The sequence below is a fragment of the Arachis hypogaea genome, chromosome 5, assembly GCF_003086295.3.
Source record: "Arachis hypogaea cultivar Tifrunner chromosome 5, arahy.Tifrunner.gnm2.J5K5, whole genome shotgun sequence".
Classification (NCBI taxonomy): Eukaryota; Viridiplantae; Streptophyta; class Magnoliopsida; order Fabales; family Fabaceae; genus Arachis; species Arachis hypogaea.
Window position 1 is genome coordinate 106,510,811 of NC_092040.1, and position 25,203 is coordinate 106,536,013.

Here is a 25,203-nt window from a genome sequence, read left to right on the forward strand (position 1 = left end):
CTTTTAGAGTAAAAGGGTCAAACACATACGAGCTTATCAATCGGTGCCGGATTTCATTTATATATAGATTCGATTTTTAATTAAGCTCTTCAGATCCATCATATTAGGCTCTGCTGTCTCTGTTATCCAACGTTGCATGAAAAACCTTAAACAAAGTCAATGATGCCATTTACATTTGCAAAACTTGGTCACCATGTGAAAAATGTACATGAAAATTAGCGCCACCCTTAATAGTACTACTATTGGATTAAATTGGTGACTAAAACTGAGTGGAAATTCTCATGGTAATTAATTACTAATAACTCCAGTACTAGGTATGAGACTAAAATAGGAGTTGAATTTATTATTCAATTCAACACCCAATTTTGTCAACTTGCATTTGGCTGGATTATTGACTGCATTTTAATAACCTTTAAATACGGCATCGATTAAGGCACAAAAATCATTTGTAAAATTCTCTCATACACACATGTATATAGTTTATTTATTGTGTCTAAAGACATACATTAAAATTATAAAATACATTTTTTATTAAAAATAAAAAATTTAAATTTTTAATATATTTATTAATAAAAATATTTAAATTTTTTATTAATAATAAATTTATTATATGTTCTCATACATATTAACTAAATTCATATATATATATATATAGACTCTCACTCTGTTGACTTTCAAGACTAAAAAATTGTAAATTATTATCAAAATAAATGGAATATATTACATGATAATTCACATAACATGAAAGAACATCATATAACCCCTTTCTTGTTTTTCATTTGTAGTATAGTGATAACTCCATCAATCATTGTATAATAATAATGACTATTTTCTTTCTATCGTTGTTTTATCTCTCTATGATAATATTTCATTTCTTGAAAGAAATTACAGTTACTCCACAAGCAAAGTAATTAGAGATGTGGAAATAGTTGAAGATTACCATGAAAGGAGGACATGAACAACGTACCCCCTTTTTTTTTTTTTCTCTTCTCCCTCTATCTAACAAAAAGTAAAGAGAAATAAAAGGGAAGTTAAAAAGGAAGACGAATACTTTGTTAAAAAAAAATAAGCCAATTATTTTAGCTGTTATTGATTATTAGTAGATCGAATAATTTTCTACATTAATATATTTAATGTTTTTTTTTTTAAATTATTAGTACACCAAATTTATGCTATTATCCTGATCTTTAATTATTTTTTACGAATTAAACCAGATTATAAGGTTATATTTCAGAAATTAAAAGAATATTTTTAAAAAAATATTTTTTTTTTATTTTTATTTATATAAGTTTGTGTCAAATACGGTCAATCACTTTATGTATATATAAAATAAAATAAATACTCTCAATCACTTTGATATAAAAAAGAGACAAAGACAAATATGTCCTTGATCTTTTGATCCGCACACGTTTAAGTTTTCGAAAATTTAAAAATATATTTAAGTTTTTGATTTTTTTAAAATCTAGACATATCAAATTTTTACGTTCATTTGGATCTATCAGACCTAATAGAAAAATCAAATGTGACATTCGTTATACTGACATAGTTGATATAAAATACACACATAAAATAATTTTTAAAATAAAAAATTAGACTCACAAATTAATATGTCCAAATTTTAAATTAAAGAAGTCACAAACTTAAACATTTTTTTTAAATTATCAGAAACTTAAATATCCGAATCAAAAAATAAAAAATCAATTTGTCCTTCTCTCTTAAAAGAATCATGTGTCAACAAATGGATTTAACTTCAAGTCTAAACAAATTTCATGAAGAGGATAATAAAGGCATTTAAACTTTAGGGTTGTTGTAGTAGCTAATAGCTAGTGTTTTATAACTATTAGTAATTAATGTTATAAAGAACATATAGATTAATAGTAAAATAACCTAATAAAAAGTAATATGTACAATAATTTTCTTTAATACTTCGCTATGAAAATTCAATTTTAATGGTTGAAATACTCTGGAGTTTGGAAAAGTAAAGGAAGAAGATACCCTAAGAAAGGAATAAACAAAAAAGTTGTGAATTATACAGTTCCAAGCGTTGGGTTTTTTTCCTTAAATTTTTTTTTTAAGTTTAATATTCTTTGTATGTGATCGAAAGAATAAAAGCTTACCTAAAACAAATAAGAATAATAAAAACTAAAAAGATTAAGATCGAAACTAAAAAGTATGAAAGACAATTGCTCCAATATTCTTAAAACTTTTGAGGAAGTAAATTACTCTTTGTCATGGAATTATCACATAATAAATAGATTTAACGTGCATATTATAACATATGAAATAATTACACTTTGAATTCATTTAACCCATAGTTAAAGTTAAATGAAAAAGTTTTTGGAGTATTCATCAAGGCTCGATTTGATAAAATTAATTTTAATATTTAAATAAAATAATTACTGTGTTGGTTTTTATAGTTTCTTAAAATTTTCAATTAGGTTCTTATAGTTTTTTTTCCTTTTAATTGGGTTGCTGAACTAAATTTTTTTTCAATTGAGTCTCTACACCATTTTTTTTCTTTTATTTAAGTTTCTGTACCAATTTTTTTTAGTTAGATTTCTATACAATTAAGCCAATTATTACCGGACCTAATTCAAAAAAAAATTTTGATACAGAAACCCAATTAAAAAAAATATAGGAATTTAATTAAAAATTTCACGAAAATATAGAAATCAATAGAATAATTAAACTATTAAATAATTTTATAGAAATAAATATAATAAACCGTAAAAATAAATATTGATGTTCATTAATATATAATATTATATTACACATTTTAAATTTAGAAAGCACAAGTTAACTCTAAAAAATATCTTGATAAAAACTTTCAAAGCAACTCTAATATTTTTTAAAACTAAAATACACATGTGTTTACTTCTATGTATAATCGTAACTTAATAAAAATAATAAATATTTTCGAACACGTTTAGACACACCTAAATACTATCAAATGCCAATATACTCAATTTTATTCTTAATATGTATTTTTAAAATAGTTTAAAAATAATGTATATAAGTATTTATTAAAATAAAAATATATTAAATATTCGATATAATTAAAAAATACATAAAAAATTAAAATATTAATTTATATTTTAATATTTATAAAATATAAAAATACTATTATGATTTATATAAAAAATGCTTTATATTTAATATATATACCGTGTCTTCATTTCTTATATACCATGTCCCATATTTATATTAGTGTCCGGTACCGTATACAATGCAAACAATATTTCTTAAATTTATGCTCTTATAACAAGAGCCAGAACCTAGAAATGATACAATAAATTAGTTATTTAGAGTTTAATTTAAATATGAAACTTTAAATTTCATTAAAATACGAAAATGACTTTATTCATGTGCTAATTATATTTAAGTTAAGCCAATCATCCCAAACTGCATATATATTTTGGTAATTTATTATCTAATCTTTGGAAAGTAGTGGAACAATTGTCTTTCCCATAGTCACCAAAAGAAAAAAAAGCCTTTCCCATACTTTTTTAGTTTTTTAGTTCTATATTACTTTTTTTTTAATTTCAAATTTTAGAGTTTTTATAGAATAAATTACTATTTCTAATATTAAAATATTTAAAAACTCACAAGGTTAACTAGGAAAGATTTAAAGTTTTAAACTAACTTGATATCTATTTAAGATTATGTCAAATGAATAATTTATTGAATAAATTATCAAACATTTTAAATTATTTTGTTAATTTAATTCAATTGTTTTTTTTTTTCATAAATACCTAAAGAACATATCATAAATGTCAATTCGCTTTTCTGGATTATTATGTGATTAATAGAATCATCACCAAATCCAACTAATGTGCCGTGTAATCATTGATTGCTAAAGGGAAATCATTAAATACCGTAAATATCTTCTTTTTTCTGCATTAAAGAGAAAGGAAAAAAAAAAAAAAACACTCTTTCTAGTTTCTATTATGTTAGAATCCTCAGATAATCTGAACAAAACATGTGTAAGTGAAGGAGTAGGAAAAGTATATAAATAATTAAAGGAAAAAAAGTTGGGAAATTTCTGGTTCCAGTGTGTCATCACAGACAAGAAGCATTCTCCGATCTGCATTTTCGCTGTTTCCACTTGTCAGGTTGAGAATAATAAAACATTACCATGTGGTGCATCATATACCCCTTATGGTGTGCTCGCTGACGTGTCAACTAACCATTGGTTATCATATAAGATTGAATCGTTTTTGGCTTTTGCTATTTTCAGTTTCACCCAACCAAAAGTAAAAAGAGAGAGAGAGAACATCAAATTTCTAAGCTGGTTTGTTAGTTGTTACCATTGAATCACTATTTATGCCTTCCTTGTGCCTGTCAAAATGCTTCTATAGTTTTCTCTCTCTTTCTCTTTCTCTTTCTTCCATTCTCTCTTATATTCTCATTGCTTTTGTTTTGTGAGTGCTAAAACTCTTCCTCAAACACAACACAACCTTTTAGATTTCTGTGTTGTGGGTTTTTGGTTTTGTCTTGTTTGGTTGGTTCTTCACATTTTGAGAGATATGGCAATGACCCTTTTGAGGTAACACGTATGAGAAGCTCTCATTTGGTCGCCATCAAAATCCATTAACAACCTCTACTTTTTATTTCTCATCTATTTTAGTTAGTTTCATTGAGGTTGTGAATTCTTATGATGGCACCACCAAGTTCATTTCCGGTGTCAATTGAGAATGTCAATGAATTCACCTTGTTGAAAATCCATGACTCAGATTCTGCTAAGTTTCTTGAGAAGCAGAAAGCTTCAACCCCCAAGCAGTTAACATGGTTTCTGCTTCTCAAGCTTCATAGGGTCTTGACCCTATTGTCATGGCTAACTAATGGATTCAAATCCTCCTTTGGCTTGATCAAGAAGAGGGTTTCATTGCCTGATGATGAAGGTCCAAAGCACAGAGGGAGGTTATACAGGTTCTTAAGGGTGTTCCTTGCCCTCTCCATTGCTGGTTTGGCCATTGAGATCATTGCTCATTACAACAATTGGACCTTGCGTGTGATCCAACCTTGGGAGGTTGATGGGTTTCTTGAATGGTCTTATGTGGCTTGGATTTCATTCAGAGAAGATTATGTTGCCCCATTAGTATTGTTGATGTCAAAATTCTGCATTGTTTTGTTCATGATTCAGTCCTTGGATCGGTTAGTTCTTTGCCTTGGTTGCTTCTGGATCAAGTACAAAAAGATCAAGCCAACCTTTGATGAAGATGCTTATGACATTGAAGACCCTTCAAGCTTCCCAATGGTCCTTGTTCAGATTCCAATGTGCAATGAGAGAGAGGTAAACATATATAACATAAATATAAAAAAAAAAAACAATGCAACTTGATTAGAATGTTCTTTGGTATTCTGCCATTGCTTGATCTTGTTGAGTTCTTCTATTGGTATAAATTTCTCAATAGGTCCTAGCTTTCTTTAGAGCCCAGAATTTTGTCTTAGTAATTGGTTTAGCCTAATTTAGATATAGTATGATTTTCCAAGTTTACATGAGGCTGAAAATTTGATTTTTCTTTTTTTTTTTTTTCTTGAAAGGTTTTTGCACAATCAATTGGTGCTGTTTGTCAACTTGATTGGCCAAAAGATAGACTATTGATTCAAGTTCTAGATGATTCAGACGATCCGAATTTGCAGCAACTCATCAACGAGGAGGTTTCCTCTTGGAAAGATAAAGGGGTCAACATTATATACAGGCATAGATTGATCAGAACTGGTTACAAAGCTGGGAATCTCAGTTCTGCAATGTCATGTGACTATGTCAAAGACTATGAATTTGTTGCAATATTTGATGCAGATTTCCAGCCAAACCCTGATTTCCTCAAACTAACTGTTCCACATTTCAAGGTTAGATATCTTCATAGGCTAAATAAAAAGATGTAATTTATTATGTCCGGTATGAAAAATTCTCTAATAATTTTGTGATTTTGCAATTTCATTACAGGGAAAACCTGATTTGGGTTTGGTTCAGGCTAGATGGTCCTTTGTGAACAAGGATGAGAATTTACTTACCAGACTTCAGAACATTAACTTGTGCTTTCACTTTGAGGTGGAACAACAGGTTAATGGTCATTTCCTCAATTTCTTTGGATTCAATGGAACTGCTGGTGTCTGGAGGATTAAAGCTTTGGAGGAATCAGGAGGCTGGCTTGAAAGAACCACCGTCGAAGACATGGACATAGCCGTCCGCGCTCACTTAAACGGATGGAAGTTTATCTACCTTAATGATGTCAAAGTTCTCTGTGAATTACCAGAGTCTTATGAAGCTTACAAGAAGCAACAACATCGCTGGCACTCGGGTCCAATGCAGCTATTCCGGCTGTGTCTTCCTGCTATAATAACTTCCAAGGTAGTTTTCAGCTATGATTTAACTTGTGTTCAATCTTTATGCTGGAAAATGAATCCAATTTTCTGAATGCATATTTACTTTTTTGTGCAGATTTCAATTTGGAAGAAGTGTAACTTGATATTCTTGTTCTTCCTATTGAGGAAACTGATACTTCCTTTCTATTCCTTCACCTTGTTCTGCATCATCCTTCCCTTGACCATGTTCATACCTGAGTCTGAACTTCCCCTTTGGGTGGTCTGTTATGTTCCTATTTTCATGTCATTCTTGAACATCCTTCCAGCCCCGAAATCCTTCCCTTTCCTAGTTCCCTATCTCCTCTTTGAGAACACCATGTCAGTAACAAAATTCAATGCCATGGTTTCTGGTCTATTCCAGCTCGGAAGTGCTTACGAGTGGGTTGTGACAAAGAAGACTGGCAGATCATCAGAGTCAGACTTGCTATCCTTTGCCGAGAGAGAATCAAAGTTATCCAGCGAAGAGAAGATTCAAAGGAGGAACTCAGACTCTGGCTTGGAATTGCTAAGCAAACTCAAGCAAGCCGAAGCACCAAAAAAGAAGAGAAACATGCTATACAGGAAGGAACTCGCACTCGCTTTCCTTTTGCTCACAGCAGCTGCAAGAAGCCTTCTATCAGCACAAGGACTTCATTTCTATTTCTTGCTCTTCCAAGGATTAGCATTTCTAGTGATGGGTTTGGACTTAATTGGTGAGCAGGTGAGTTAAAACATGAGCAATTGGAATCGGTTGCTACTTGTTTTTTGAAGCCCTTGTGCAGATTTGAGTTGAAGTTCATCATCCAATATACAACCATCTGAAGAACTAAGCAAGAAAAAGATTACAAACTATAAAACAATAATAAGCATTGAGGCTCCATACACCAAAAGATTGTATTTTTTCTTTTGTCCCATTTTTTGGTAGACTTCAAATTTGTTATAGAGTGATGGCATTTTGTGGATTTTCACTTGTGTAAAGCTTTAGAACTAAGAAAATATTATTCAACATAACTGTATCTACTGTCCTTACAGATTGTGAAATGGGAATCATTTCTCTCTCCAGTTTCTTGTTATCAAATGTCTTTCGATTCTTTTACACTATGATTTAGAAGGGAGAAAAAGATGGAATGTAAAGGGAGGAAAGTGTATAATGTCACTTGATCTTAAATATGTTAGAAGGATATGCATATGCATGAATGCATGACAAATCAGTTCTGGTTTACGAAAAGGCATTAATGTCAAAAGCATTGATGATGCATGATATAGAATATATTCCAATAACAAACTGTAGGATGAAAAAACAATTCCAGAGGATATCAAATGCATGATGTTCAATAAAATCAACAAGATGTAGCTCAATTTAACTGAAATTCACGTTGCTTTCATTGATATGATCTTTAACAGAAGAAGCAACTTTAAGCTTACTAAAACAGTACATAAGTTAACTAAAAATGATCTATCCTATTAAATTATTTGACAATGCCTTCATGAGGTGATCTAGAACATCCCAATCTTCCAACTACATCTTAATATGCTTCTAAGTATCTTTCGATGTTGTTAAGTTGTTAGAAAAAATTAATTTTTTAATAATTAAAAAAAAAATTAGTGTGTTTCACAAAACTTTTGTAATAAAATAAAAACACTAAAAAAAATATTTTAAAAACTATAATTTATATTTTTTTAAAAGATATTTGTTATTAAAAAAGATATTTTTAATATAATAAATAAATAAATAATACTTTTAAACGAAATTTAAATTCTAGACATATGTTTAAATAAAATAGTAAACTACTTACTAACTCAAGTTGGTTTGGTATTCTTTATATTTTACATTGTCAACTAGTTTTTTTTCGAAGACTTTTTTTGGTCATTTTTTTTTCTTTTAGAAGACTTTGAAGAGCCTTCCTACGATCTAACCTTTTTTTTGATTGAGCCTTGCTATGAGCTTATATAAATTATTTTAATGGGCCTGCAAACATAATTGGGCTTCAAGCTCTGTCATGCACTTTTCTTCTTCCTCTTCTCTTTTTCAGTCTTTCGTTTCTTCTTTGTTAAAAGTGTTGGAAAAGAGAAAAGGGGTTTGAACATTTTAAAAAAATTCTACTTTTATGTTTTACAATTTTTATCTTTTCAAACACAAAAATGATTCTGCTTGTGAATGCACGTTTAATAAAAGCTAAAATTGGTAACTTTCATGTTTTATGTTCATAGTTGTTAGTTACTCTTGGGAAATTAGGTGAAAAATTTATTTATTTTTAACCAATTTTACTATTTATTTTCTTCTATAAGAAGGATACCAGTAACTATTACTTTCACAGTAGTTCTTTGTAGTTCTTCCTACTTCATAGTTCTTCGTTCTAATTTTTTTTTATCAAAATCGTTTAAATTTGTTTCGATCACTAGCAAATTGAATATTTTAATTTTTATATTATTTTTAGTATTCATTTTCATATTTTAATTTTTATATTTTTTATTGTATTTTTTATTTATATGATAAATATTTTTTATATTATTTGTATAGTGTTATGATTTCTCATCTTATATTCTTATATGAGTTTTTTTAATCATTTATTATATTATTTTTTATATGTATATTTTGTATGAAATCTTTTTTTATTTTTGTTTGGCTTTGTTTATATGGTTTTTTAATTTATTTTATTGTATTTCTTTTATTCATATGATAAATGTTTGTTAATTTTTTTTATCTTTTAGATATTTTATGATATTTTTATTATTTTTTATTCATATAAATTCTTTTATCTTTTACTGCATTATATTTATGTTGTGTATAAAATATTTTTATTTTTTTATTGATATAAATTTTATTTACTTTTTATTGTATTTTTTTTATATAATATATGTGATTGGTTTTATGAAATTTTTATTATTTTTTATTTGTATGATTTTTTTTCTATTTCTTTGATGTACTCTATAAAAAAAGACAAAATAAATAAATAATTAATTATAAGTAACAATAAAGTAATAAATAATGAAAATTTATAGTTTAAAATAATATTAAATTAAAGAATACTAACAGTATGAAAAAATTATAGAATATTTTTTTGTTTGAAATTATAAAATTTATAATACTCTCTTTCATATTTTTATTTTTCATTGTATTTATTTTATTTATATAATAAATATTTTTTATATTATTTTTGTTAGTGTTCTGATTTTGTATATATATAAAAAATTATTTAAATTGATGTCTCTTTTAATAAATTTTTATCTAAAAATAATTTTGAGTAATATAATTTAAACAATATTTATTTTATTATAATTAATTTTGATATAAAAATTACTAAACATAAATCACATTAATATAAACTTACTTTTTATTAAAGTCAATTTTATGCAAACTCTATTAACAAACTGTAATCCAACCACACAATTTCTTTCGACTTTTCTCCCCAAAATAACACGAAGTTTGAAACTTTGGCTTATTGGCTGTTCAAACTTTTCTCACTACCCAGACCAAAAAAAAAAAAAAAAACTTCTCTCACTGCCTACTGGCTCTCATTGTAATCAATTAGCAGTAATCACATCCTTTTCCACTGTCAGTGAAGACTGAAGAGGTACAGTGATGAAGTTCAAAATTTTGAAAAATGTCTATGTTATTACTATTCATTGATTATCGTTTTGTTTCTTAGTTTGAGCTATGATTATGCCTTTGTTGCTTTACAGTGTGGTGGTTGTTCTTTCATTCCAATGGCTGAAGAAAAGGACGCCTTCTATGTTGTGAAAAAAGGGGGTGTTGTTGGCATCTACAAGTCTCTCAAGGACATTCAACCTCTCATTGCATCTTCTTCGGTAAACACCCTTTTCTCTAACCTTTGTTATTATGGCTCTTATGATGCAAAAGTTTCTATCTTTTTTGTTTTCTGCATTTGGGTGTGGATGCATTTTGATGTTTAGGGTTTATTCTCTCAATAGGTTTTTGATTGAGTTTAACTAACAGGTGTCTGATGATCCTGTAAGCATTTTGAAAGGGTATTGTTTAACTAAGAAAGCTGAAGAGTTCCTTGTATCAAATGGGCTTAAGGGAGCCCCTTATTCTATAAGTGCTACTAATTTGAATGAAGAGCTTTTTGGAAGACTTGTTACTTGTCCTTATCAGGTTAGAGGAACTCTCTCTATTCTTCTTGTTCAAATTGTCCTCTACTCTATGGTCTATGGTAGTTCCTGTGAGAAAATGGAAAATTTTCCTCATTTATGGGAGAAAGTACCCTTTTGTGACCTTGATTATGTTTGTGAATTTTCATTTAGAATGAAAGGATCATAGGAAGAGAAATGGAGGGTCTGAAACATAAACCTTACTCCATTTTACAAACCCTTCTCTTCCTTCCCTTTCTTTCCAAAGTCAAAACTTTCAAACAATTGTAATGCTGAGAGCTTCATTTACTATTAGCATTATTTATCATATTGTTTTTAAGGGGAGTGGATTAATGCCACTCCTATTTTGATGATGCTTCTTCCATACATGCTCTCCATTCCTGTTTTTAGACTCCTTGTCTATTTGGAGCATTGGAGCTTAAGCTTATGTCTATGTGTCTCTGACACATTATAACTTAATGAGGAGATTAATTTATCTTTCAGGATCCATGTGCATCTGGAGGAAGGTCTCTAGGTGTGAGTTCCTCATCGAAGTTATTGCAAGGAGCCTTTCAATCTGATACTAGTGTAAGCAACATTTAAATTTAATATTGTCTACCAAGAATACACCTAATTTTAGCAAAGAAATGCTGTCAAAGTGAAGCAAAAATTTGGTGCTTTTGTGTGATCGTTATTTGTAAGAATTGATATTAAATAGCATGTTCCCGAGTTTTACGGGTAGCCAAGCACACTATGCTTGCAGCATGAACAGTCCATGCAAATTTCTGATCTATTGTAGTTATTAGGGTTGTCTGAGGGCTATTTTTATGCCTTTGATGGGACTCAAATTTGTAATGTCTTTGATTGTTTAAATATGATGTATGTCTTTGATTCGTAATTTTTTTTCCTTTCCTTTTCTTTTATTGTTCAGAAATTTTCTGGGTCATCTTTACATTCAACAAATTCTCAGAGGCAAGTTTCATTAGTTGGGTCATCTTTCGGTTTAACAAGTTCTCAGAGGCAACTTACACCAGAGGTATCTCCTTTAGTTTCAACAAATTCTCAGAGGCAACTCACACTAGGTGGATCCCAAGCTCAGTTGTCTAATTCTGTAAGTTGGTTTATCTATTATTTTCATTGCGATATCAGGATTCACTTCCTAATTCCTAGCATAGATGTCTATTTGTCGAAGTGCATGGTATTCGTATGATTTAATGTAATTGCCACTCAAATAGTTTTCACTTCCCATTCCTTAGTTATTGTGTGAACTTATAAGTACTCTTAAAGTCATTATATGCGTATAAGTTCTGGTCTTTGAAAAAATTTTTAAAGATACACCATAAAATTCTGGCAATCATATTTAACTCTATTTTGGACATTTTGTGGACGATTTACATCTCAAAGGTGAAACTCTAAAATCCCAATCATCCTAGACTAATGTTAATACATGCATGTATGCAATAATTCTTGTAGCTGAAGGTTAGTGGTGGCACCAGCCACCAGCAAGGCAGAATAAAATTGTTCATGTGTTCACTTTCAAAATGCTAAAAGTAAAACGTGTTCTGGCTAGGCGGAAATATACATTGTATTCTTTCTTTGCTTATGTTTGTTCTGCAACTTGTTTGTTCAAAATATTTGGAAAAACACAATGAATTTATGCTTACAAGTTTCACTGAAGTATTCTAAGTCAAGAATTTGTTAGACCTTCTAACATTTAACAGCATATAAGCATGATATCAGATGACATTCTATTTGGATGAAATGTCTTCATCGGTCTTGGTGCAAAATCAATGCATTTGACATTTGGATTGCACTCCTTTCTTATTATTATGTATTATTATTTTTTGGGGCTTTTTCATATGATGTTCCTTTTTGGTACACCTCTCTTTCCACGTATAGTATTTGGGACACTTAATGTATAGAACAATGCAGCTTCAAGATTTTACATATCTATATTTGCAGCTTTCTTGCACCCTTGAGTTTGATGGTGCTTCTAAAGGAAATCCTGGACCAGCTGGTGCAGGAGCTATACTTCGTGCTGCAGATGGGAGCAAGGTGTAAACTGCGTACAAATATTCATTTTATTTTTGTGTTCTTTGTAGAATTTTGCTAAAAAGTCTTTTCACAGGTCTATCGAATACGTGAAGGAGTAGGTACTCAGACGAATAATGTTGCTGAATATCGAGCTTTACTTTTAGGATTGAAACAGGCCCTTCAGAAAGGATATCGGCACATTCAAATCCGAGGAGATTCCTTACTTGTCTGCAAGCAGGTGTGTTATCTTACAGACTAACACACAATTTTTACTTTTTTCTTTTTCCCGTTATTTCCTCTTTTAAATCTACCTCTGTTCGTCTGTGTTTCATTTCTTAAAGTTGTTTCTGAATACCAATAGAAAGAAAAATACTCTCTTAAAACTTAAAAGATGCCATAAGCTTGAGGAATGAGAAAATGTAATTCCAATTGTTAGTTATACTCGCGTTGTTTCAAAATATCTCTCTTAAAACAAAAAGATTGATGTTTCAAAATAACTGATATTTTAATTTTTCGGATAACACCGTTAATTTAATTGTGATAATTGAGTAAGCATTAATTACATATGGTCATACATTTAAGGGTAATTTTATCTATTCATGTAACTTTAAGCATTGAAGGAGAGCCTTGGAGCAATGGTTGAGTTGTCTTTGTGTCTGACCTCAAGGTCACGGGTTCAAGCCGTGAAAATAGCCACTGATGTAATTATCAGGTTAGGCTGCGTACAATGCACCCTTTAGGTGTAGCCCTTCCTGGGCCCTCCATTAATGCAGGATGTTTGTGCACCGGGCTGCCCATATAATTTTAAGCATTACCAAGATTTATTTTTATTACTTTGACTAAAAGTGTTGTGCATTTTTTCCTTTTTGTTTTTGGATAGTTATTTTGAAAAGTAGAGACTAATGAATACATTTTCTGCTAATCTATATAGCATCTTATGCCATGGCTTTGTATCAGGTAAACGGTGAGTGGAAACAAAAAAATCAGAATATGGCTATGTTATGTGCTCAGGTCAACCAGCTGAAGGCGAACTTTCTGTCATTCCAAATCAACCATGTTCTTAGGGTACTTTCTAAATGACATTATATTAAGTGTTTTTTGTACAATATAATGAAATTATTGCCAATTTTCCCATCCTTTTTTCTGTGGATAATTCTACACATGCAACTTAGATAAACAACTGCCATCTTACAAGCGTTTCTGATATCATGTTTCTGGTTTTGTAATTCGCATGCATATCTAGTGAAGCGATCACATGATCTAAATGTTTTGAGAAGCTAGATCGTGTAAAATTCAAATGCTACCTCGAACTAGAATTTGACTGTAATGAGCATATATTTCATAAGCTTTTATATGAAGTATAAGTAGCATGTTTCTGTTGATTTTGAAGGAGAAAAACTCTGAAGCTGATGCTCAAGCAAACCTGGCCATAAATCTCAGAGGTTAGTCGGTTTCTTGCCCGTAAAATCGTTTGTTTGCTTTAATCCTGTTTTCATTCTTGATCAAAGGACAAAAACAACCTTGCATTTTCTTGATGATTTATTTATATTTATGTAATTATTGGCTCCTAACCTTCTACAGCTGGTCAAGTTGAAGAAGATTGTGAAGATCTCAGACGTTAATGAAAATTTAGTTGGAAGTTGTAGCTAAGGAAACACATAAAATCCAGAAACTTATAAGTATATATTTATGTTAAATATGTTATGTGGAATTTCTTGGTAGTTGTGGCATATTAAGCATACCAAGAAACCTTACATGGGACAAAATGTGATCATGAACATGCTAACATATATTTATAGTAATATAGATTGCCACCGTTTAGTTTTGGGACTTAGGTTCCATTGTCAGGTTTGAATAACATTGACTTATTTAATGCAATTTGCGTGTTTATCAATTTGTGGTGTTTCCAAGTTTGAACTTCAATCTTGCTCTAGCCTTTGTAACCAAGTAAACTAAAATTGCGGGACCTGATTACGGCTGGTGTGACGACCTCCCGGAGGACCTGCTGATGGTGATTATGGCAAGAATTGGGACCGGTCTGGTCAAGCGAATTTTGGTCAACACAGGAGCTGACTCTAACATCATGTTTCAAAACGTGTTTGACGTCCTGGGTTTCAAAGAAAGCAATCTCAAGAACCATCATCATGAAGTCGTAGAATTGGGTGACAACAATATCAAGCCTGACGGTTTCGTCGTCTTACCGATTTGTGTGGGTTTCGGGACGAGTAGGAAGTCTGCAGTGGCTGAGTTTATGGTCCTGAGAGACTTTACGATGTCCAACGCCCTTCGATTTTGAGTACTTCAGATAAAAATCAAATGCAAGCTGCAAAGTAGAAAAGTGATATTTACCAATTTTTTCTGCACAATTTTCACTGAAATTCAAAGTTGTAATGTCTTACACGGAGTCAATCGCATAAGCAGCTTCTGACTAATCAGATTTAGAAAAATACGTTCACTCAGTAAATTCATCTCAGAAATCTTGTTCGAATTCATTCTGTTCATCCATCATATCTTGGTCACAAACTAGCTCTTTTTGTCGGTTAATGTCATCGTCTTTCAGGTATTGTTCATCCATCTCAATGTCCATAAATATATCTGACATCTTAAAAATGTCCAATGAAAAAAAAATTCAGTACACTCCATCTTATAACATTACAAAAAATAAATAGCTTCTAATATTGCTAGCAGGGACGGATCTAAAAATTTTAATATGGAGGGACCGAATTTTAAATAATTTTTTTATTCTATAAAAGAAATTAACATATAATTATTAGAGTTAGTTTTTTAAAAGATTTATTAATATATATATATATATAATTATAATTTTTTTCACAATTTTATTTTTAATATAATAATTATATAAAAAATATAACAATATCAATAGTACATGATAAAATTATAAAATACCAATAATTTATAGAGTGTTTAGTTAAAAATTATCACATATCTTATTAATCAAAGTTAATTCTTTCAAAAATTTTAAAAAATTTGAAAATAAATTATAAATTATAAATTATTTGAAAGACACAGTACCCTTATAGAATATAAAATATAAGATATCTTTATAAAATTTTTCTTTTAACAACGTAAATTTAGAAGAAAAATGAGTATTTTTTACAACAAAATAATATCTAAAGTACATAATGTAATTATCAAAATATAACTATGTAAGTTATTATTAATATAATAATATGAATGTTAAATATATTAATATAAAAAAATAAAAGATTTTTTAAAAATAAATATAGAGATTATTATATAAAAACTAATTTGAAAGGTACAAAGACTTGATGGTATGATATTAAATTAGTTAAATAAAAAATATTAGTGAATTAAACAATTAAGACATAAATTCATTAGATAGTGAAAAATAATACATATAAAATTATTAAATTACATAATACTTTTTTATTTTTTAAACACATTTCTTATATATAAATATAGTTTCTTAAAATTTGGGGGGAGGCGAGGCCACTACTTGCTCCCCTCTAGGTCTGTCCCTGATTGCTAACTAATTAATAATAAAAAATAATAAAATTTATTTATTTTTTAGTATTTCTCGATGTTTGTGAATAATTAAAAGATAAAAAAAATTTTCATTACACAATCAATTTCACGAATAAAATATTGAAACAAAGAATTACAAAATTAGAGGTTCTATTCACTAACCTCGATTTTGAAATCAAAACGGTGGATTTTTTTTGAATACTACAATGAAAAAATTGATTAGACCTTTGCTGATTGTTGTAACTGTGATTATCAATTAAGGATGAACAAATATTGGATATTAAATAGAGGGATAAAAAATGAAGAAAAATTGGATATTAAGTAGATGGATATCCGAAAGAAAAACAATGAAATTTTTTATAATCAAAGAGATTGATATACGATTCTAATTGTGGGATTGAATCATTGGTGATAGATTATTCACCAATTTATAATCTTAATATTAAAGAAAAGATAAGTTTAGAGTATCTAAATAAAAAATTGAAGATAGAATTTTAAAGATAAGATAGATTAATAATAAGATAATAATTTATGAAAACGATAAGAAAATTGAGAACGGCGTAGTGCACAATTCAATTGATTGGGTAACACAACCAATCGATTGAATTGGGTAAATCCATATTGCTTTGAAGACTTCAATCGATTGGGTAACACAACCAATTGATTGAATTGTGAGACCTCAAGTTGCTTTGAAGCCTTCAATCGATTGGGTAATATAAACAATCGATTGAATTATAAAAAACCCACATTCTAGTCATCGTTCAATTGATTGGGTAATATGACCAATCGATTGATTTTTGTAAAAACCATGCTGCCTTACAACTTTCAATCGATTGTTTTGTGATAACTTGAAGTCCAATCGATTGAGTTATGGAAAACCTGAAATTCAATCTATTGTTTTGTTAATCCAATCGATTGATTTTCTAAGAAACATGATTTCACAACCCTTGATTGATGTAACGGATCAAAGATAAAATTTTAATCAATTGGATTGCCAAAAAGTTATTACAATCAATGGAAGATCTAATTCATTATTGATTTTATTTTTGATTGTTAATAAACATAATAGATGAATGATAAAATATTAATTAATAAAATAAAAAATAGTTTTTATAATTAAATAAAATATATGGGATTTATTTGTAATTAAAATTAGAAAATGACTATTTAACAGTTATTAAAAAAACTTAAAAAACAAGTTCTATTATGGAACTATTTAATAGTCCAAACGTCCAAACAAGGGATGGAGAGGGTCGCAACGAAAGCTCGACGGACAACGGCAATAACTCACTCCTTGTGGCGGCAGTGGAACTTAGAACCCTAATTTTTGAACTTTGAAACTTTGCTTTTTTAAGTCTAGTTGAGTCACGAAGGGGGGTGTTGGAGAAGGGGTAGGTGGTTTTTTTTTTTCTAAAAAAAGAACTCAAAACGATGTTGTTTATAAGAATCGGTCAGTTTTTCGTCTAGTCCAACTGGCCAGTTCAACAATTTTCAAGTAATTTTTAATTTGGCAGTTTTAAGTACTAGATCGGATCGTTTTTATTGATGATTCTTGGTTTGACCGGCAAATCTAATTTTTTGAACCATAGTCATTGTATATTAAAAAAAATTAAAAAATCAGTTGATTAACTACCACATAAACATATTTTTAACTCAAGAGAGATTATTAACAAAAGATTAACTAGTCTCACAAAATAAAAAATCAAAGATCAAAATTGTATTTTTTTGGCTGAAACCTCTAAATCTTTCAGAAAATTTTTGCAGAGATAAAGATGGATAATTCTAATAATAATTTTAATTTTATATGAAAGTCAATCCTATTCGGTGTACTGATATGATATCTTTTGAATTAATACTCAAAATGGCTCCTAAAATTTGGAGACAGACTCAATTTAACCCTCGAAATTTCAATTGACTCTATTTGAACCCCCAAATTTGAATAAGTGACTCACGTTAGCCTTTTGTTAATCTCCGTTAATGACACGCTTACCTGGAATGTTAAGTGACACGTGGACTTAACAGGTGGGCTTATTAAAGGACGTCGTTTTCTCCTTGGTCGGTAATCTCTCTTCAAACGACAGCATTTTTCATTATGAGGTTAAAATTCAACAACACCAATTATCAAACCACCAAAACAGGGAAACTCTTCTTCTTCTTCATTCTCTCGCATGCATCATACTGTGGAAGATCAATGTCGCTGGTAGTGTAGGGCGCTAGCAAAGCTTGTCACACGCGTTCTCGTTTGCTAGCACGAGGAAGAAGAAGTTGCGCACCACTGTTTCTCCAAAAAAGGTTAGTAACGCAAGCATTCTATGTTTGGGTTCAATGTTATGTTTTGTGTCTTCTCTTGGTTGGAGTTTATAGGCCATTAATTTGTGCTCTATTTGATACTCAAATAAATTGGGTTCAATGTGAAAGAGGATAGTTTTAGTTATTGGTCCTCTGTTATGTTTTTTTTCTTTTAAAAGACTAATTATGATTAACGTTAATTGTGTTACAAAAAAGAAATGACATCTAAACTAGATCAGAGTTGAATCATTTGTTTCTTACATATTTATACTAAACATGCTAGCCATTAGTGGAGAGTTATGAGTACTGGCACTTAGTGTTGGAATTATGTACTCAATTTGAGATGTTTAGTTTTACTGTTATCATTTTACTTCAACTCTTCTAAATGATTCAATAGTTGAGTTTTTTTTTTTCTGAAAATATAAAATGAGAAATTTATGAATGAGTAAATAGCTTATGCTTGTCAATGTGATAATGCGAAGCTGTTAATTATGGACAACAAAAAATTGTATAGCTGTTGTTACACGGATAAATTTTATATATGAATTTTTATATTTTCTGTTCTGAAAAAATATTGATTGGCATGTTAATGTAGAATCATCTGATGCATGATATGAAAGGCCTTGGTTGTTGAAGTTAATTTGTTAATTGATTGAATTATATTTGTAGATGAGTGATTTGATAACCATTGTCTATCATCACGGAAGCATCTTTGTTATAAAGAATGACGACAGTGTAGTTTACGAAAAGGACAATACGGATGAATTATCTAGACTAGATGAAGATAGATTGAATGTATTTTCACTGAGGGATTACTACAAAGAGCTCGGTTATGCTAACATTGTTGAATGTTGGTGGCTTATTCTTGTGAGACCTTTAAAGAATGGACTAAGAGCACTTTCACATGACAAGGAATTGTTAGAGATGTGCTATCTTGCAAGAATGAACCAAGGAAGAGTCCACTTAAAAGAGAAGGCCAGAAAACTTTGGAGAAAGGACGTTGATGAGGAGCCTTCGAGCAGTAAGAAGTCTAAAACTGCAACAAAGTTAAAGAGAATCTACATATAATTTACTTGTACCTACTGCGGTGTTAAAGGACACACTAAAAGAAGTTGTGCTCATAGAAAAGCTGATGATATTACAAGTGCCCTTGCAGCAGCAGCTGTTGTAGCTAAATCCAAATCCTAAGATGGATCTAATGCAAATGCACCCGATGATGCTGCGACACTGGTATACAAACTGTGGATGCTCCACAGGTTTCAGAAATTGACATCACCCAACTCATTGTTTCACAGCCACAAATTATAGAGCAGGTACCATTATATAACACATTAATTAATTACATTTAGGAAAATACTATGTGTTTATTCATCATTTATCAAATATTTCTAATTACATGTAGGTGCCTCCACTCATAAGGCTGGATAAGTTGCCGCATAAAAAAAGAGCAACTCCCGGTGTGGAACCAATGCAAGAAGCTAGTTCTGGGACAGTGTCAAAGTTTACTGAATTTATGAAGTTTGTCCCCACTCCGGGTTTCAAAACACCAAGGAAGAAATAAAGATTAAATTATGTTGTCTTTTGTGGATGAATTGATAAATGTAATCCAAAATGTGTGTTTTGAGATTATTTTGTGGTTGTTTTGTAACTAAAATTTGCATAAGTGATTGTGTATGCCTTTTGTCATGTCTTGTATAGGGTTTTGTTTTGGAACCTTTTAAATAGCCCTTTTGTTTTGTGACTGTAATGATGACATTCTAGACATCATTCTTGGTTTATCATGTGTTACAATGGTCATTGAAATGACTATGGTTGACCTATGAAATCAGATTCAACGTTTATTATTATAACTTATTTTGCAATTTAGAGATTTGGTAGATAAATTATAGGTTAGTTTATTATTGATATTTGTAGATTTATAATCAGTCTCTTGTTTATTCTTACCATTTTATTTTTATAGGTTTAGTCACATCTTTTAATTTACAGAATCATACCTATTTGTAATATCCTTACTGAATTTGTAAGTTTAGTCAAAACTTATAATTTACAAAATAGATTTGTATTAAAAAAAACATAATTGTAGTGACATTAATTCAATTTTATTCATCACTTTCCTACACCTAAGACATAGCCAATGGCTACAACTACAAACAAAACAAGAAAAAAACTCAAAATACTATTCCATACTTTTAAAATTCTAATTTCAGCTTCTATTGCACTAATCTTTCAATCCACGTTCATCTTCCAATACTCAATTCTATTTTCAGTTTCATGTCTCATGTCTTCTTCTTTCACACTATTTGCCCACACAAAAAGTTCACACTATCTATTTTCGGAGGTCTATCACAACAAGAACCACAAAATAAATTATGCATGTATTACAAAAAGATGTAAATTCAAGAAGGAAGCAATTCAAGAATTCACATTATAGTTTGGACATCCAAAAAAGGTCTCTCTGAATTTGCTTCTGTTCTAGACCAACAAAAAATGGGACGTATTCCACAATCACACCAGTGTAGAATCTTTCCAAATCTAGCTCGATTTAGATTTCTATCCAAACTTCCATGTGAGTGGGATCTGTTGCAATTTTCGGAATCTTGACTGGTGCTCCTCATCATATTCTCCAACACCCAAACAATGATATCAATTTGAGAATTTGGCACTTGTTAGCGTTTTATATTCATTAAAAAAGAGATTAAATTGAATCTAAAAATTTTTTGCTTATGTCAGCAACATTTAATAAGGCCATTTGTCAACTCCACGTGTCACTTAACATTCCAAATAATGTTAATGAAGATTAACAAAAAAGTTAATATGAATCACTTATTTAAATTTAGGAATTTAAATTGAATCAATTAAAATTTCAGAAATCAAATTGAATATGTCTCCAAATTTCAGGAGCATTTTGAGGATTAACTCGATATCTTTTCTACCACAATTTGCCCTTTGAGATTGCATACTCTATTCTATATTTTATTTAGCGTCGTTTGCTTGTGATTGTGTTTGTGTGCATACTGGATAGACAGATAGGGTGACGCCACCCAGTGCCCAGTGGCAAATAACGTCCACAGTGAGCGTTCAGTGTTTGAGAATTTGCCGCAATGGCCACACTCTCTTTTCACTCCATTCCTTTCTCTTCTTCTACACTCCCCACTCCTTCCTTTTCTTCTTCTTCTTCTTCACTTGCTTTTCGCACCTTCTTCCCCTTCCAAAATTCCAAGCTTTTTCTTCCTCGGCGGGCACGCACAACCTGCAACAACACCAACAACAACCGTAGAAGTAGGTGGTTATTCGTTACCAAAGCTGTTGAAGAAGAGGTTCAACAACAGCATCAACAAGAAGAAGCCACCACCGAACAACAACCCGTTGTTGTTCCCGTTTCTCCGTCTGATACTCTCACCATGTTTTTTCAGGTATTAACACACGCACCCCCAATCCAGTTCCCGTGCTTTTGTTAGAATGCCCTAATTTCAAATTCTAGAGTTGGAGTGGAACATTGCCTGTTAATTTAACTAGTTATGTTGATGCGCCTTTAACTTGTGACTCCAATTTTTGTTCTTTACTAGTAGTGTTCACTCAATCAATACTTTTTCTTTTCTTGGTGAACTTTGGGTACTAATTTGAACATTCAATGGCTGGGCTGTGTTTGACTGTTTGTGCAATTACGTCTTCAGCAAGGTTTTCAAACTTGAGAGATTACACACTTTAATAATACAATTTCACTCCTAAACTCAATTTAGGGAACTAAACTGGTAAAATCTGAGTCTATTCGAGTGTTTAGTAACTTTCGGTTACTACTAATTGTAGTTGTGTTCCTTTTTTTTTTTCATTGTTCCTTCTTTCTTGAGACTAACTGTCTGCATTTCGCAAATTTGAAGGCAGAGGGAACAATGAGTGAATCAGCCATTCCAACCGTATCCAAGGCCTTAGAGGTGCATCCGAAAACTTTCTTTTATTGTTCTATTACTTTGATTTGACGTATTTCCTTGTATGTGTTTATTCTTTGGATTCCCTGTAGCAGTAGTAGCAATAATACTTATAATTAGAATATGCTTTTGAAGTAACTATCTGCTATTTTCTTCTCAGAATGACCATATCAGTTTTTGTTGGGTGATTATAAATTGTAATGATGTTGGAGGGTAGGAAGTATGACAAACATTTGTGATGGTTTTTAATCCCAATTCCAATGCATGTTGTGTTCAATTGTAAATTAAAATAATACTTTAGAAATTGTGTGTATCTTTGATTGAGGAAATGATAAAAGGATGATGATGAAGAAATTTAGGAGGGTGTAGATAGAGGTGTCAGACATGGACTTTCTATTTATGCTGGACCATGTCTCTTCCTCTAGTTGTAGGGTCTAATGCATTCTACAGAATTGGATAAAAATGTGAAATAACGTTGTCATTTATGTAATTGTATAGCAGTGTTCTGGTATTCTGAAAAGTAGCTCATGATGCACACACTGTTGTACCAAAAATTGATTTGCCAATGCAGGTGAACTAGCTGGAATTTGTAACAGTTATTTAATGAATGTTTTAGATTCTGCATATTCATTGCAGAACAAATATAAATTTGTAATATGGGGTAAGAGAGGAAAAGCAAGTGAAGTTGCTTGTGTTTTGGTTGAACTTTTTCTCTCTTTGCATTCAACATTTCCTTCCTTTTCTGTGAGTGGTTATATTGCAGATTTGTTACAATTTCTGGAAAGAAATCCATACCACCTAGCGACTTTTGTTAAGCTATATTCCCAGGAAATAATTTGCTGGGGACTCTTGTGACTTGTCTTCTTTCTTCTTTAGTCATGTTGCCGTTGTCTTTGTGAAATTTGGCTTAATTGAACTTATGCTGCTTTTCAATTTCCTTAAGTCTAGTTCTTTTTGGGCAGGACATAGAGGGTGTTGCAAGTTTGAAGGTTCAGGTTCTTGAGGGACTCGCAACTGTAGAGGTATACTCTAATATTGCCAAAAGGATTCCAGTGATAAACTCAAATTTCAAAGAATTTAATCTGCTCTTATAGTGTTATCCTGGAAGTGCAGGTAATGCAAAGATGAAATATTCTACAAAATGACGAACTCCATAAATTTATGCTCATGGATTTTTTTTTCTTTAATATATTTTCTGGAACAAACATGCTGCTTAAAACCAAAATTTTGAAAAGTTTCATATATCAATCATTCTATACTATCAATTAATTTGAAATGATCATCCCAATAGGTGTTAAATTATAATTGTTTGGGTTAGTAACCTTTGCCATACACTTCATTTTTAGCTTTTCAATATGAGGAACCCATTCTATGTCTTGGAAACAATTTAGAATGTACCGTCTGTTTTATTTTAAAAAATTGCACATAGAATCTGCTTCTATATAAAAAATCATTAATGGTGAATTTCTATGATGTTTGTTTAGTTGAAGAAGCAGACAACTGTCCAAGCAACAGGTGTGGCTTCTAGTTTGGTGGAAACAATACAGGGTTCGGGTTTCAAATTACAGACACTGAATCTGAGTTTTGATGAAGAATATGTTGCAGCTGAATAAACTAGTGTGTTATTTAAGAACACCGGAGATGGAGAAAATGCATCTAAAAATTAGAAGGGAAAAAAAAGTGTGTATTTATTTTTCCTTGTAAAAGCCTACTTTCATATTGCTGACCGAATGTAGCATGCACAGTTGAACGTGACATAATTTGGCAACAACTAAATGTAGTGTTGGATCTTATTTTTGGCACATACTCCATATTTTGTTTATAAGTTTGATGTGTTAAACTATTAACTGGGCTTATAGCGCGATATGTTTTTTATTATTGGAAAAACTCTCAAATTATTGAGATTAAAAGAGTGGGCATTTGGTCTAGTGGTATGATTCTCGCTTAGGGTGCGAGAGGTCCCGAGTTCAATTCTCGGAATACCCCATTCTTATTTTGTTTGTTTTTTTTATATTTCTTGAAAATAATGATAAGATTTAATTACTTGATTGATTTTTATAATTTTATCAAATTTTTACGATTTAAAAGTTTGTAAATTAGTTCTTATTTTAAATATTGTATAATTTATTTTATAATAAACACATATTTTAAAGAGTCTTGCTAGGTGTTGGAATTTTTTTATTTAAATTAAATAAATATAAAATTACAAAAATATATGAAATACAGTGTAATTATATAATGCAAAATTGGCCACATACAATTTATGTTAGGAGAGTTAAATGGAGTCTCCGTATGACATCCATGTAAGAATAGAATATAGACTTAGTATCCGAGATATGCACAATGTGCAAATTGGTGACTCAGTATCTAAGATGTGCTGATCCAATTTAATTCAAATAATTTTAAATTTTAAATTTATAAAAATATTTCATTTAGAATTTGGATGATTATAATTTAAATTAATAATTTAATTTAATTCAATAAAACAAATATTCTTATATTATTGTATTAGTTATTCATGAGTACTACAAAATTAATTTAAAAAATGACATTATTAAAATAAATCATACGCGTATAAAATGACTACACTTTACATGCATTCTTAATCTCATAGTTATTAAAATCGGATCGGACCAGTCGGTTCGATCAAAAATCTAATGAACTAAACCCAACACCTGTCCGGTCCAAAGTTCCAACCGATTAAAATAGAGAACCGGTACGAATCGGTCAAATTCGGTGAAGATCGGTCCGACCGAACTTCTCGGTTGCACCAGCGTGCTGGAGTTCGAATCCCTTACCTGAAGAAAGTAACAAAGTTGATAGGACCACCAAGCTACAATGCTTCTTACTAATATAAGTACAAATTATAATACATATACGATATTTTATTTTACTTATATTCAATTTATTTTAATTTTAAAATCACTCATTTTTAAATCAATTATATTTTATTTAACTATAATTTTATATTTAATACAAATTAAAAAAATAAACAAAAAAAATTATT

The 25,203-nt window shown here is 30.3% G+C and overlaps 3 protein-coding genes and 1 non-coding gene across 4 annotated transcripts; all 4 read left to right on the forward strand.

The window, feature by feature from the left end:
• The first annotated feature begins 4,042 nt into the window (after positions 1 to 4,042).
• On the forward strand, positions 4,043 to 7,410 carry LOC112802516 (xyloglucan glycosyltransferase 4). Its single transcript, XM_025845773.3, has 4 exons — positions 4,043 to 5,293; positions 5,545 to 5,853; positions 5,951 to 6,355; positions 6,446 to 7,410. Exons 1-4 carry the CDS (start codon positions 4,655 to 4,657, stop codon positions 7,076 to 7,078), a joined length of 1,986 nt encoding a protein of 661 aa, XP_025701558.1. The 5' UTR covers positions 4,043 to 4,654; the 3' UTR covers positions 7,079 to 7,410.
• Positions 7,411 to 9,700: 2,290 nt separating this feature from the next.
• LOC112802517 (uncharacterized) lies at positions 9,701 to 14,368 on the forward strand. The gene is made up of 10 exons (XM_025845774.3): positions 9,701 to 9,923; positions 10,033 to 10,158; positions 10,307 to 10,465; positions 10,945 to 11,028; positions 11,372 to 11,551; positions 12,403 to 12,495; positions 12,569 to 12,712; positions 13,432 to 13,539; positions 13,865 to 13,916; positions 14,056 to 14,368. Exons 2-10 carry the CDS (start codon positions 10,057 to 10,059, stop codon positions 14,094 to 14,096), a joined length of 963 nt encoding a protein of 320 aa, XP_025701559.1. The 5' UTR covers positions 9,701 to 9,923; positions 10,033 to 10,056; the 3' UTR covers positions 14,097 to 14,368.
• Positions 14,369 to 20,920: 6,552 nt separating this feature from the next.
• LOC112802518 (uncharacterized) lies at positions 20,921 to 24,000 on the forward strand. The gene is made up of 4 exons (XM_025845777.2): positions 20,921 to 21,683; positions 22,149 to 22,202; positions 23,159 to 23,218; positions 23,681 to 24,000. Exons 1-4 carry the CDS (start codon positions 21,372 to 21,374, stop codon positions 23,807 to 23,809), a joined length of 555 nt encoding a protein of 184 aa, XP_025701562.1. The 5' UTR covers positions 20,921 to 21,371; the 3' UTR covers positions 23,810 to 24,000.
• Positions 24,001 to 24,110: 110 nt separating this feature from the next.
• TRNAP-AGG (transfer RNA proline (anticodon AGG)) lies at positions 24,111 to 24,182 on the forward strand. Its single transcript has one exon. It is a non-coding gene; the product is annotated as a tRNA-Pro (tRNA).
• The last annotated feature ends 1,021 nt before the right edge of the window (positions 24,183 to 25,203 follow it).